This window comes from Aquarana catesbeiana, linkage group LG09 (assembly GCF_042186555.1).
Source record: "Aquarana catesbeiana isolate 2022-GZ linkage group LG09, ASM4218655v1, whole genome shotgun sequence".
Classification (NCBI taxonomy): domain Eukaryota; kingdom Metazoa; phylum Chordata; class Amphibia; order Anura; family Ranidae; genus Aquarana; species Aquarana catesbeiana.
In genome coordinates, this window is record NC_133332.1 from 303,001,182 (window position 1) to 303,016,421 (window position 15,240).

The 15,240-nt window shown below is 41.6% G+C and overlaps 1 protein-coding gene across 1 annotated transcript in view; it reads right to left on the bottom strand.

Moving 5' to 3' along the window:
- Positions 1 to 4,084: 4,084 nt before the first annotated feature.
- Positions 4,085 to 15,240, bottom strand: part of SETX (senataxin) — a 246,402-nt gene continuing 235,246 nt past the window's right edge. The window contains exon 25 of the mRNA XM_073600527.1: positions 4,085 to 7,639. Coding sequence (XP_073456628.1) covers positions 6,971 to 7,639 — 669 coding nt within the window. The 3' untranslated portion in view covers positions 4,085 to 6,970. The remainder of the gene's footprint in view (positions 7,640 to 15,240) is intronic.

Below are 15,240 nucleotides of genomic sequence, written 5' to 3' on the forward strand. Positions count from 1 at the left end.
GGCCGATGCCGATTTCTTAAAAAAGGCCAAATATCGGCCGATATATCGGTCAACTTTATTTAGGAGTGTATCTATGGGAACGTTTGACCATTCTTCCATGTCCATGCCTCTTATCAGTTTGGAGGGCCTTCTCTGCACACTCTTGAGTTCCCCGATATCGTTTTTGAGAACTGGTGCCCAAAACTGAACTGCATATTCCAGATGAGGTCTTACTAATGATTGTACTGTACAGGGGCAAAACGATATAATTCTCTCTGGAGTCCATACCTCTCTTAATACAAGAAAGGACTTTTCTCGCTTTGGAAACCACAGCTTGGCATTGAATGCTATTATTAACCACATGCCGACCAGCGCACAACGATATACGTCGGCACAATTGCACAGCTGGGCAAATTGGCGTACAGGTACGTCCCCTTTAAATTGTGGCATTGTGGGGGTGCATGTGCCCGCTGCGTACTCCGTGACCGTGTCCGCGGACTCAACTGGGGGCCCACGATCGTGTCATGGAGCGGCAGAACGGGGGGATGCCTTTGTAGACAAGTCATTTCCCTGTTTTGCCTAGCAACATGACAGATCTACTACTCCATCATTGGGAGCAGTGATCTCTAATGTTCTAGTGAGGCAATCCCCCCCCCCACAGTTAGAATCACTCCTAGGACACACTTAACGCCTTGAGCGCCCCTTAGTGTTTAACCCCTTCACTGCCTGAATTTTTATAGCATTGATTGCTGTATAAATGACAATGGTTCGTCGCAGTCACGAAAAAAATTGCAGATTGCCGCCATTACTAATTAAAAAAAAAAAATAAAAAAATAAAAATTCCATAAATCTATCCCCTATTTTGTAGACACTATAACTTTTGTGCAAACCAATCAATATACGCTTATTGCGAATTTCTTTTTACCAAAAATATGTAGAAGAATACAGATCGGTCTAAACCGAGAAAGAAATTCTTTTTTTTTTTATATATATTTTTTGGGGATATTTATTACAGCAAAAAGTAAAAAATATTGCTTTTTTTTCAAAATTGTCACTTTTTTTTATAGCACAAAAAATAAAAACCACAGAGGTGATCAAATACCACCAAAAGAAAGCTTCTAAGTGTGGGAAAAAAAAAAGAACGTCAATTTTGTTTGGGTGCAACGTCGCACGACCGCGCAATTGTCAGTTAAAGCAACGCAGTGCCGTATCGCAAAAAGTGCTCTGGTCAGGAAGGGGGTAAATCTTAAGCTTATGATCTACCAAAACCTCCAGATCTTTCTCCACTATGAATTCCCTCAGTTCTACCCCCTCTAGTATGTATGATGCATGCATAATCTTAGCCCCCAAGTGCATAACTTTACATTTATCAACATTAAACCTCATTTGCCACATAGTCGTCCAAATAAACAGCGCATTGAGGTTGGCTTGTAAGTTAGAGATATCCTGTAAGGATGTTATTTCACTGGATAGTTTGGTGTAATTTGCAAAGACTGAAATGGTACTTTTAATCCCAGACCCTATATCATTTATAAAGATAAGGCTCCCAACACTGAACCTTGGAGTACAACACTGATAAACTTAGACCATTCAGAGTAAGAATCATTAACCACTACTCTCTGAATTCTGTCTTTTAGACAGTTTCCTATCCATTTACAAACTGATCTTTCTAAGCCTGTAGACTTTACCTTACACATGAGCCGTGTGTGGGGAACTGTGTCAAACGGACGTCCACAGCCACCCCTCTGTCCAAGGTTTTACTTACCTCCTCATATAAAGAAATCAGGTTTGTTTGACAACTTCTGTCTTTCATGAATCCATGCTGTCTGTTGCTTAAAATATTTTTTTCCCCAGCAAGAACTCTTCTTTGTGGTCTTTTAATAAACTCCCCAGTATCTTTCCAACTATAGAAGTTAAACGAGTCCCTAGAAATTAGAAACAATGGCTTTGAAATGACAGAGCTCAATTTTTTTAGGATCTGTTGGTGGATGTCATCTGGTCCAGGTGCTTTATCCACCTTTATTTTGTTTAAATATTTCTGGACCATATCAATTTTGAGCCATTGTGGATCATTTGGGGCTGTGTCACTACCACCCCAATTATGGCCATGAGCTCCCCCATGCTCCTTTGTATACACAGAGCTGAAGAAGGTATTTTTTGCTATTATCAAAACATAATTAATTTACACTAGTAAACTGTGATATTTTGAAACTGACAAGGTGGCACTCTTAAGCTGCACTGATGAGCAAGAGGAAAATGTGGAGCCTAAAGAGGAAGGGGTGTGGCTTACATGTGATAGGGAGTGTCTTAAACAGGAAGGGGTGGGTCATATTTAAATTAGGGGGTGCATGAGTTTAGTCAGGCCTAGGGCAGCACAAAACGTAAATACACCACTGCACTGTAGGCACTGGACACTCGGGCACATCCAGATGATTGCTGTGCTGTATGCAGGTAGAGAGGCAGAATGCAAACAGCCCAAGCTGCACGCTCTCCTGGTCCAATTACTGGTGGCTTGAGGGAAAAAAAACATGTTTCAAATTTTAAAAGTGTCAATCTGCTCCAACTGCTGCCTACAACTGAATATGTCACAACCATTGCTCCACCTTTTTAACCTTTCATGGACTGGTGTGACAGCACGCTGTTTAAAGTACAGCAGAGCCCTGATGGTTTCTCCCAGTAAAGGCAAGGGAAATTAGGGAATAAAGCCTCATCTAGATCTATGCCTTCCCAGTGCATATCCCATAAGTGGCCCACGACCTGGACCTGTAAAGCACCATGCGGCTGACCCATCATGTTGCATTGCATACCTAGATGATTGCCAAAAGCAAGATTCAGTGCCCTAAACATTACAGGTCAATCCTGTATCATCTTCCTAGTTGGGTCTGGTCCCACAAGGCACATTTAAGAAATCAACTGATCTGGAAGCTGCAAGGGAAGTCACAGTGGTTATATAAGGAGCAATGAAACATGTCTGTTCACCTAAGGAAATATAAAAACACAAACAAAAAAAATAAGGCTTTCTGGAGCGGAAGGGGTTATACAGGGCTGTTGTTGCAGCTTTGTTTGCCAGTTTCCAATCACCTGAAGGCATCTTCATAACCCAATGGTCTCAGACTTGAAAGGCCCTGTGTCCTTTCATCTACAATTAAGAAATTAAATTTTTTCATTAAGAGAGAAATCAGCCCCCCTACTTTCTGGGACAATAAACACAAACTTAGTCCCCATTCCTGTTCATAGGGTAAAGTCCATAGAAGGAATGGCATACTTTTCGACCGAATATTCATCCTCCTATAGACAGTGGTCCGTTTCCCCCAAAAAACATCAAGCAAACACCATACATTATAAAGCCAACCATAAACCAGGATTAAATGCAAAGCAGCACACCCAAACCTTATACAACGAATATGGTCATGTCCACACACTGACATGTTTGAACTCTCAGTATATAAATAAGACCACAGGTGGCTCCAGAACTCCATAGCCTTTAATATGCTTATTTCACACCACAATACAGTGGATACCAAACACAGTCTAAAACCATCTAGTACAGTGATGGCGAACCTTGGCACCCCAGACGTTTTGGAACTACATTTCCTATGATGCTCATGCACTCTGCAGTGTAGTTGAGCATCATGGGAAATGTAATTCCAAAGTTTGCCATCACTGATCCAGTTTATAATGCACAAAAACTCAAGGGAACCCTAGATAAATTAGATGTTCTGTAACCTGGACCGCAACAATCCAATAAAGCCTAGATGTTACTTGGTTGGATGATCACATGACCTAAACCTTCTATATATCTTAATTGGCAGGTTTATTTGATGTACACATATACTTGATCCCTGACAATTCTATGAATGGTGTTTTAGTTTTTAATTGTATACCAAACCTTTTCACTTTTTTATTACAGGGAAAGAGAAAATGTTTTACAATACAACTACTTACAATTAGCTTTCAGAAAACTGTTGGTCTTGTGTATCTGATCTAAGATACCCATGTCTACAGCAATTATTTTAGATTTTCTCTGTCTGTGGTTTGCATGTCGGGATCGCTGAACAGTTACATACCAAAATAACTGCAAATAAAATATAATTCACAATCTGACTTCATAAAAAAGTAACAAAGTTTGTCATTTATTATACTTATGGCAAATAGGAACTGTGATGTGGACTTTCCAATACGGTCAACATGAAAAACAGACATAGAACACAAAACTCCACAGCTACAAGTTAAAAAAAAAAAAAATTAAGTAGATGCTTTATAAAACCAACAGGCAAGTGGGCTATGACCCTTGCAAACAGGATTAACGGACATGTCTGAATGGCTTAGATGTTGGCTATAAAAAGCTAGAAGAGAAATACATTTGGGGCATATTGTATAAGACTTGTATAACTAGAATTTCTTTCAAGTGTGTCCAGAAGTTTTGTGTTTCAGATATTTACATTTTTGGTGACTACAACAATGCTGGAAGAGCTTAGACATTCATGTTAATTACTCTATAAAAAACAGAAACCAACATATCCTGCTGGAAAATCAGTGTTAGTAACCTGGTACATAATTTTCCAGGATGGCATACATGAGGTAAAAACATCCTGAAAGATAACTTGGGAAATTGAAGAGATGCTTAAGGCTACTTTCACACTGGGGTGTTGGCGGTAAAGTGCCGCTATTTTTAGCAGCGCTTTACCATCATTTATGCAGAGGTTTTGGGCCATTAACGGGGCACTTTTAACCCCCGCTAGCAGCCGACAAAGGGTTAAAACTGCCCGCAAAGCACCGCTGGTTCGGCCATGTTGCCCATTGATTTCAATGGGCAGGGGCGCTTTAGGAGCGGTGTATACACCGCTCCTGCAGCACTGCAAAGATGCGGCTTGCAGGACTTTTTTGGTGTCCTGCCAGCACACCGCTCCAGTGTGAAAGGAGAGGCTCTTTACAGGCGCTATTTTTAGCGCTATAGCACCTGTAAAGCACCTCAGTGTGAAAGCAGCCTTAGAGTGAGTGCCTAATCAGGTAATTATGCACCTTCATAGATCCTGCCCCAGCTAATGAACATACAATACATGAAAATAGCCCACAAGTGCAATTGCTTTATCTTTTGGTTAATTCAGGGAAAAGACAAACAGAACAGGATTGGCATAGTCAGCAACTGTACTCCCTGCAATAATGGATTTCCTGTCTATAAGGCAGCCCATACAGAAGTCATTTTTATTCTTTTTGTTCAACCAGAATATTAAATAGATGAAAAAAAAAAAAAAATTACATATTCAAGGTGGATCGGGGAATCCTTCTGCTGAGCTATTGTATTCTGACAGCGGAGAGAACTCCCCACCATCAGAATACACTGATCAGTGCTCTGATTGCATGGAGAAAATCCAACAGGGCAGTTATACAGAAGTTGATTTGTGGACCCACTTCTGTACAATCACAGTGCTCATAATTAGACTGGAATTCAGCCGGTTCATCAGGGCTGCTTTAGACCAAAGGGGGTAAAAAAACAGACGCTGAATGAGAGCTGGATAAAAATAGGAGGGCATGTCCAAACTTCAAAAAAGAAAATACAAATTAAGTGCATGAGTAAAAATTGAATTGTTTGATTAATTTTAGACAACTGTCTGCAGTTACATTAGGATTGCTCAGTTTAACTGGAAATATAGTATCTAGGCCCTTCTCCAGCATTTGAAGTCAATCCTGTCATGGCAGAGGTCATTCAAAAAGGAGAACATGATGGAGGAAAAAAAAAAAAAGAAAAAAAAGCCCATCACAGAAGTTGAGGTTACCTTCATTAAAAGCCACATATAAATGATCATTGGAGTCCCAGATTTAGGAAGAGGAAGTTACAAATACTAATTTTTACTCTAAAGTTGATGTTAACACAATTGCCTCTCAATCCTCTCCAAATGGGTATGTAACCTGAGGAGTAGCAACCTTAAACAATATGAAAACGAATAATGCTGAGTCCATGTCAACGTTTGCAGGTCAAGCGAAAATGTAAAATTTGAGCTGGCTATACTCTGAATTTACCAACCATTTTATGGTTTTTAAATCATATTATTTTACTTTTAAAGTTAACCTGTGGCCAGGTTAAGGAGATTCAAGCATTTTCAATAAATGAAGTATAAAATAAGCCTTCCCTGTCTTAACCGCAGGCACTGTGGAGCAATTCATCCTCAAAATTAAAGATTAGCAGTTCAAGTAAGGCCAAAGTACTTTGCTCTCTTCCCCTCCTGTGCACCTGCTATTTATAATAAAGATTAGAAGACTGCCAAGTCACCGCTGGGAGGGGAGAGCAGAATCAGCTAAACTACTCAAAGTAAGAATTACTTCACAGTGCCTGCAAATACAAAAGTCAGGGGGGATGATTTTAAACATCCTATACTTAAAGAATATGTAAAATATCTGAAAGTCTGTTAACTTTGGCTTAGGTTTCAAGTGGGGCAGCCAACATGTGTTCCCAAAACCTTCCATGCATTCTCTGTTATCCATGGCTAAATAGGGTTTTCAGGAAAGTCTCAATCCACAAAAGACCTTTCCACTATGAACGACATAAGCTGAAAATTCTGTTGGCAGAAACACTGCAGCCTTGATGCAAAGCACTGACAAAAGAACTGGTGCAGGAAATTGAATGCAAGTGGCACTAAAAACTCAAGCTACTACAAACATGTTTATTGAGTTTGTGATAGCGACCTGTTTTACTGTGTATGGCTTAAAGTAACATTCTAAAACCCTCATTTAGAATAAAATACGCTGTCTGTACACCTTAGCACAGCTATGTTACACAACTACATACATTTTATTGTACAAAAATCCCTTTCCCCTTTGTTATAAGATAGGAATTTATTTCTCCAGGTGAGAGTTTGCATAGAGAGCATTCGTTAATCTTTCTTTGTACAGCTGCAGTGTTGGGCATTCCCAATAAACACAGATTACTCATTCAAGTTCATAAGAGGGCCATTGTAAAATACTATTCAGTCCCTGGTAGTTTATAACACTGCTAAGACACTTTCCTTTTCTTGTATTCCTGGTCTTTATGACCTCGATAGTCTTTATCTCGGTAGTCTTTATCTCGATAGTCTTTATGACCTCGATAGTCTTGATCTCGACCTTCATTTAGTAGTTGGTTGGACCACGGATCTCTTTGTGCAGGCTGCGAAGGTCGTTTGACTCCCTTGACTGAGGATGAAGGAAAGTTCTGATAGACACGACCTTGGGAAATGTTTGTATCAGAACTCTGCTGCAGACTAGATGGTGGTGTGCTGTTACTACGTTTTTCTTCACACCGGCGTGCCAGTCTGGGATCTCGCAGCTTTCCACTTGACGCTAAAGGAATAGGAGAAGGTCCCACATGGCTGGGAATTTTCCTTTCTGACAACGGGGGTACTGACAGAGACCTGGAATTTTTGTGCTGTGTTACAGCTACAGCCGGGTGAGCTATAGGTCTCCTGGGAGGTGGTACTGGTTGAATATTAATGCCTCTGCATGGTGCTTCAACTGGAGGTGTGTGGACTACTACCGGTTTAATGGGAGGAAAAGTAGTCCTCTGTACTACAGGCTTCAATTTCAGTATTCTATTCACATCTCTCTGATAATGTTCCTTCTTTGTTTTTACAAGAGCACCTCTACGCTGGGCGTCCTGGATTAAATGGTTCCAGTCCTTGTTCTCCTGTAATAAAAAACCATGAAAATTAATGAGCAAATGTAAAGTAATTTAAATTTTAAACCCATCCTTATGAGCAAATGACACTCTGCGCAATTGGTTGCTTTCGATCCAGGCTACCACCGAAAGCTTGGGTCTCCACCAACAATCAGGAGCCTATCAGAGTGGTTCCAGGTCATGTGATAACTGTCAAATATGACATAGTGACCAGAAGCAGCCTTCAGCCTGTAGATTAATGCTGCCACCCTCAGGCTCCATATAGTACAACTGCACCAACTATTTAATAGTGTAATTGTCACATTCATTTATATTATTAGAAAATAAAAAGGTCCAGTTTTTTTAAATAAAATACAGAATAAAAGACTTACGTGTGCTATTAAAAAAAAAAAAAAAAATATGAAAATTAGGGTTAGTGCCAAGCTGCTAAACTTTTTTGGTCTGGGATCAATGACACCTTTAAAAAATAGATTGATGGGTAAGCTGGACTACGATAACATAAGAAAGCTTGCCAGAAGGCAATGCCCTACATATACCACTTCTACACAGGAGGAAGGTAGCTTTAGAAAACAAAGTGAATGTGTCAAAGAATTTATTAAATCATAGATTCTCCCAGTTTAACCCACCAAATGAGTATCATGCCCTAAAATATTTAGCACCCAAAAGCATAACTTAAAGCATTAAAGCAGTATTAACCACTTACCCACTGGGCACTTAAAGCGGAGTTCACCTTAAAAAAAAAAAAGAATAAAAGTCAGCAGCTACAAATACTGCAGCTGCTGACTTCTAATAATCGGACACTTACCTGTCCCAGGGTCCAGCGATGCGGGGGATCGAAGCCCCGCTGTCTCCCCCTCCGCTCGGTGGCGCCAGCATTTTAACTGTGGGTGCCTGGCTGTGGCTTAGAGGTGAGTAAGAAAAAAAAAAAATTTTCTCCAAATGTTTTTTTTTTTTTTTTTAAGCACATTAATTTTTTTTTTGGGGGTGGAACGCCGCTTTAAACCCCCTTCCTAACCAGACCAATTTTCAGCTTTCGGTGCTCTCACATTTTAAATGACAATTACTCAGTCATGCAACACTGTACCCATATGAAATTTTTGTCCTTTTTTTCCCCCACAAATAGAGCTTTCTTTTGGTGGTATTTAATCACTGCTGGGTTTTTTATTTTTTGCGTTACAAAAGAAAAAAAAAAGACTGAAAATTCTGTTAAAAAAATGCATTTTTCTTCGTTTCTGTTATAAAATTTTGCAAATTAGTAATTTTTCTTCATAAATTTTGGCCAAAATGTATACTGCTACATATTTTTAGTAAAAATAACCCAAATCTGTGTATATTATTTGGTCTTTGTGAAAGTTATAGAGTCCACAAGCTATGGTGCAAATCTCTGAAAATTGATCACACCTGAAGTACTGACCCTTTCTTGAGACCCTAACATGCCAGGAAGGTACAAATACCCTCCAAATGACCTCTTTTTGGAAAGTAGACATTCCAAGGTATTTAGAAAAGGGTATGGTGAGTTTTTTGAAGTTGTCATTTTTTCCCACAATTCTTCGCATAATCAAGATTTTTTTTCACAAAATTGTCATATTAGCAGGTTATTTCTCACACACAGCATATGCATACCACAAATTACACCTCAAAACACATTCTGTTATTCCTCCCGAATATGGCGATACCACATGTATGAGACGTTTACGCCACGTACAGAGGCACAACATGCAGGGAGTGCCATCAGGCGTTCTTGGAGCATAAATTACACATCTAATTTCCTGACCACCTCCTACACCTTTGGCCCTGGAGAACCAGGACAATGGAAACGCCCCAAAAATGAACCCATTTTGGAAAGTAAACAGCCCAACGTATAATCTATGAGGCATAATGAGTCTTTTGAACATGTCATTTTTTTCTACAATGTTTGGAAAATGTGGAAAGAAAATGAAAACGCAATTTTTTTTAACACAAAGTTGTCCATTTATACCACGTTTCTAACACATAGCATGTACATAGCAAAAATGACACCCCAAAATGGACCCCCCCCCCCCGAGTACCATATGTGGGAGACTTCCACAGCCTGGCCAGTATGGCCGAGTACGGCTGGGTATGGCTGAGTACGGCTGGGTGTCGCAGAGTACGGCTGGGTGTCGCAGAGTACGGCTGGGTGTCGCAGAGTACGGCTGGGTGTCGCAGAGTACGGCTGGGTGTCGCAGAGTACGGCTGGGTGTCGCAGAGTACGGCTGGGTGTCGCAGAGTACGGCTGGGTGTCGCAGAGTACGGCTGGGTGTCGCAGAGTACGGCTGGGTGTCGCAGAGTACGGCTGGGTGTCGCAGAGTACGGCTGGGTGTCGCAGAGTACGGCTGGGTGTCGCAGAGTACGGCTGGGTGTCGCAGAGTACGGCTGGGTGTCGCAGAGTACGGCTGGGTGTCGCAGAGTACGGCTGGGTGTCGCAGAGTACGGCTGGGTGTCGCAGAGTACGGCTGGGTGTCGCAGAGTACGGCTGGGTGTCGCAGAGTACGGCTGGGTGTCGCAGAGTACGGCTGGGTGTCGCAGAGTACGGCTGGGTGTCGCAGAGTACGGCTGGGTGTCGCAGAGTACGGCTGAGTATGGCTGGGTACAGCTCGGTATGGTTGGGTACGGTTGGAAATGGCATGGATATATAAAATCAAATGTTATACACCATTCGGGTTAAATGTGGAGGTAGACTTGAATGCATTTATTGATAATGCTTAATATTGATAATATCGCTGTGAACTCGATATGACATCTCAGTGTTGATAGGAGTTTATATTTCCCCTTCCCTTTTTTCACAGATTTTTGTTTTTCTTTGGTCCTTGATTTTTGTCCTTTGACTTCCATTTGTTTCTAGTGACTTTCACATTATGGGTATTGTGCAAACATTATGGGTGTATATTTAGAGTTTTTTTAGAGACGCAATTTCCCTCTGTGACCTTCACATTATGGGTTTATATAACCATTTTGTGACATATTGTATGAGGATTGTTGCATCTTGGTTTATATATTTCTTCTTTTTTAGTTTCATAATGACCACTATTTTGATATGAATTTTGGGTAAAGACATATGTACTTTTTAAGTACATATGTCCTATAAGCATTATGGGTGTATATTTTTTAGAGTTTTTTTTAGAGACACAATTCCCCTCAGTTCCACAAGATGGCGGAGTGTCGTTTACATACACTCTGTGCCTGAAAGAATATGCGCTGTTGTTGGCTTGATCCATCAGCCTTATACTGATCGGTAATACCATTCATGCATTTAATATTCCTTCTTTATACAATTTACACATCCCTATTTTAATGGTTCTAGGTATATCCTCTGTGGGTAAGGAGTGATTCCTGTTTTTTTAGCTCTGGCTACAATCTAATTATGTGATTGATGGCTTATCCTTTTTGCCGCTGAGATGTCATAACGAGGTTTTATGTACTCTATATATTGCGATGACTCAGAGTGTCGCCCGTTCCCCAGACAACGTCAGTTGTAAACGAAACATACGTCGGGAGGTTGACACTCTGACGTCATCGCGATCCTATTTGAACGGGCGCTCGCTATGCCGGCCGGCGAACTGCTTTTTTTGATCCTACCTTGTGTAAGTTTTCTACCTTTTTTAAATAAATGTCCTATCAGATTTAGGCTATGGCCACCTCTCTTTTATTCACATGCCTTTGAGCTCGAGTGGGTGGATCTCCTATTGCATTTCCGCAGTCACGCTGCATACAGAGAAGCTCCATTACCAGCTGGATATCCCTGATTTGGGTCTGTACACAAGCTTTTACTGCTTGCTTTGTGATAAGTGCGAAATCTATGTAGTGGAGGATCACTGTGAGCGGTGTTTTGATACAGTCTTCATATTTAAGTCCTCTCCGCAGAGCACAGAGGGGCTTTCCTTTGGGACTTTCTTCACCTTTCCTAGAGGTTTTCTGATTTTCCCCATTCAAGATCACTTATGAACTCTGATATGCATATATTGATTCATAGTCCTATTTGCATTGCTTAGTATTCACCTTTATGGTTTATTTGATCACTACGTTTTTTTTGTTTTTTGATGTTGGTATTTCATGAGAGGAGTTTTTCAGATTTTACATTTCACCACTTTATGATATGTATTATTAATTTTTGCACATTCACACATAATTTATGGTATAGCGCAGTTTTTTTCTATATATTTGGTATTTTTTTGTGTGTATCCCACAGTTAAACTGCTGCATATAAACTGCCTGCTTACCGAATAGCAGGCAATATAAAGCGTTCGGCTGTCGCTCAGCCACGGCCTTGACTGTAGGAACGGCCGCTGAACACACACAGGAGGCCTGGTACGGGATATAATATTGGCAACCACTTGAGCGTCTCACTGGGTCGTGGCTATACAGGGATGTACTCCAGATAGGCTTCTGATCAATATAGACGTGGTTTAAAATCGGATTCAATCAAGCTGAGCTATTGATGAATTCTATTCATCAGAGGGATGGATGAGTGCTGGATTTGTCACTGAGCAGTGCTGGGGGCACTACACATCCAGCCCATCCGATCTCTCCCTCTCTCCGCTCACACTGTACAGAAAGGGGAGAGAGGAATCGGATATCACGCCGGTTTGTTTACATGTGAGCGCTCCGTCATTTGACGGAGCGATCAAGTGGTAAACGGCTGCTATCAGCGGTTATTTACCGTGGTCACGGATGCTCTTGTGTACACGCCCCAGGGGGGCGCGATTCTGGGAGGATGTCACAGTACGCCCTCCCAGACTTATCGAACTGGCCTGTAGCCATCATTCGTCTATGGGCCGGTTGTTAAGTGGTTAAACTCAAAATCAAACCATTATTATATTGGAGCTTCTCAGTTCCTAGATGCGACATCTGCATTTGTTTTCTTTTTTAGGCTTTATTTCTGCTATATTCATTTTGTGATCCAGCCAGTAAGTTTTTCAAAAGAACAAGCACTTTTGAAGTTACAGGGATGAGACAAACCCAGGGCCGGTGCTCCCACTAGGTGGGTGCAAGCCGGCTCGAATGGATCACTCATGTGGTTCGTCTGCCCGGCGGCGGCCGGCGCGGCTCCGCCGGAATAGTGCTGCTGACTGTGTGTCACTTAAACTGTGCAGGTCTGGATCGGGGGCGGTGCAGCAGGCATGGTGGGAGCAGTGAGATGCGAGTGCCCGGGAGGGAGAAGAGCTCCCTGATCACCAGAGAGGTGAGGAGAAACAGGCTCAGCAACCCTGCGGTCTAATGACATAGAACAGAGCATCCTCATCAGCCAGAAGAATGGCCTGCTGCTGGCCAGCGTGAACGTCTATGAAAGGAGGTACACACTTACCCACAGACTGGGACAAGGGGTGCACGGAAGGGACTGCAGACACTCCCCCTTCTCTATCATCCCCAATCCACACTATCTCATTCTTCCCCCCTCTCTTCCCCAATCCCCCCATCATCCCCAATCCCCCACTCTCTCATCCTCCCCTCTCTCTCATGCAGATAGTATGTAGGCAAATATTGTATACTGGATTGTGGGGAATCATTGGCAAACATCCACCTTCCAGCCTTCCACAATAATCCCACTGTTAGCATCTTTTTTTTTCGGGGGGGGGGGGGGAGGGAGGCGCAAGTAGCTGGTCTTGCCTAGGGCAAAAAATAGTCTAGCACCGGCCCTGGACAAACCATTTATCAGGGGTGCTTACAATGATCAGATAAGATTTTATTTATGGAAAACCTTTCCCCCAAAAGAGAAAAAAAAAAAAAACGGTTTTCTATAAATGCTTATAAAGAATTAGCTGGAGTTCGGCTTATTTTTTTTTTAGAGTATTTAAATTTGCAAGAACCTCCAACACTCCCTTCCCTCTGGACTGACAAGGCTGCTGTGCAAATCTGCCCCCTGTGCTCCTTCATCCCGAGTGGGGGACACTCTAATACTGGTGGTGTGTTACTGGGCAGATCACCAGGGGAACACAGATGAAAAAAGCCTAAAAAGGAAAACAAATGTAGCCACCACATCTAATGATTGGTAAGCTGAAATAGATTACATTTTTGGTTTTGGGTTTCATACCACTTTAATTTTCATTTGCCAAGTCTCAGTCCACTTTCCTATAATGTTGATACATATGCCGATATTATTTCTCTATCACTCTGTACTATCAGCAAATAAAGCAATTGTGCTTTTAATTCCAAACTCAAATGTTAACTCCTTCACACCCGCACACCGTCATATGACGTCATAGACTGAGTGGTGATATCTAAATGCTGCCTGCAGTTACAGGCATCATTCAGATATCTTCTTTTACAGCCGGCGATTCCCTGCACAGTAAAAACAATCATAGTGGCTTGATTGTTTTTACAGGCGGTCCCCTTCCCCTCCCGCTGTCCTACAGTGCTTCTACCGGCTTGCCCATGTGAACGGCGAGCCGGAACAAGAATCCGCCGGCGCTGGAAGTTCACCATAGAGAATACCGCGAGCCAGATGGCCCCCGGCAGTCTCTATGACCTTGTAATAGGAATAAAAGTGATCAAAAAACTCCGTAACACTAAACAGGTAACCTGTAAAAAATGTTAAAGTGTTGCCTATGGGGATTTTTAAGTATCAAAGTTTGGTGCCATTCAGCGAGTGTGCGCAATTTTAAAGCATGACGTTAGGTATCTATTTACTTGGTGTAACATCATCTTTCACATTAAGCAAAAAAATTGGGCTACCTTAATTTTTTTTATATATAAATTGTTTTTGTTCCCCCCCAAAAAAACACGTTTGAAAAAAATTGTTGTGCAAATATCATGCAAGATAAAAAGACCACCATTTTATTCCCTAGGGCAGTGATGGCGAACTTTGGCACCCCAGATGTTTTGGAACTACATTTCCCATGATGCTCAACTACACTGTAGTGCATGAGCATCATGGGAAATGTAGTTCTAAAACATCTGGGGTGTCAAGGTTCACCATCACTGCCCTAGGGTCTCTGCTAAAAAAAAACATAGAATGTTTAGGGGTCCTGAGTAATTTTCTAGCAAAAAAATATGGGTTTTTACATGTAGAAGAGAAGTGTCAGAATTGGCCTGGGTGGCAAGTGGTTAAAGGAAAGTTAATCAGCAGACAAATATTTAACAGTTCAGTGGGAGCCGATCATGTAGAATAGAAATATTATTATTTTTTTTTTATTACACGACGGTTTCCCACTGTCAGTGGTTAAGGACAACGCTGGCATCTGGCCGCTGCAGCCATTGCCAAGTCCTTAACAACCAGTGATGTTACCAGTCCAATTCACTTACATGGCTGGGAGTACCCGGACATGTAGGCAAAGGGACGAGGATAGCTCAATTTAAAGTGGAACTTCTCTCTCTCTCAAACATTTTTAATCCTCACGCTGCTAGCATTAGTAAATACATAGGAAAGTAGATTATATATTATAAATTTTTTTACATTTCTTCAGTTACTTCCTGGTTTCTTGCCTTCCAAATTAAGTCCCAGGAGTCTTCAGGAGGGGAGGAGAAGGAGGGTTTTTCTCAGCTAAGCACACACTCCTGCACGCATGCTTGAGCTAAAGACAGATTATGCTACAAGAATCATTTGCCCTTGCTCAAGAAATACTAGGGGGTGTGTTTCAAAGTGATTTCTCAGC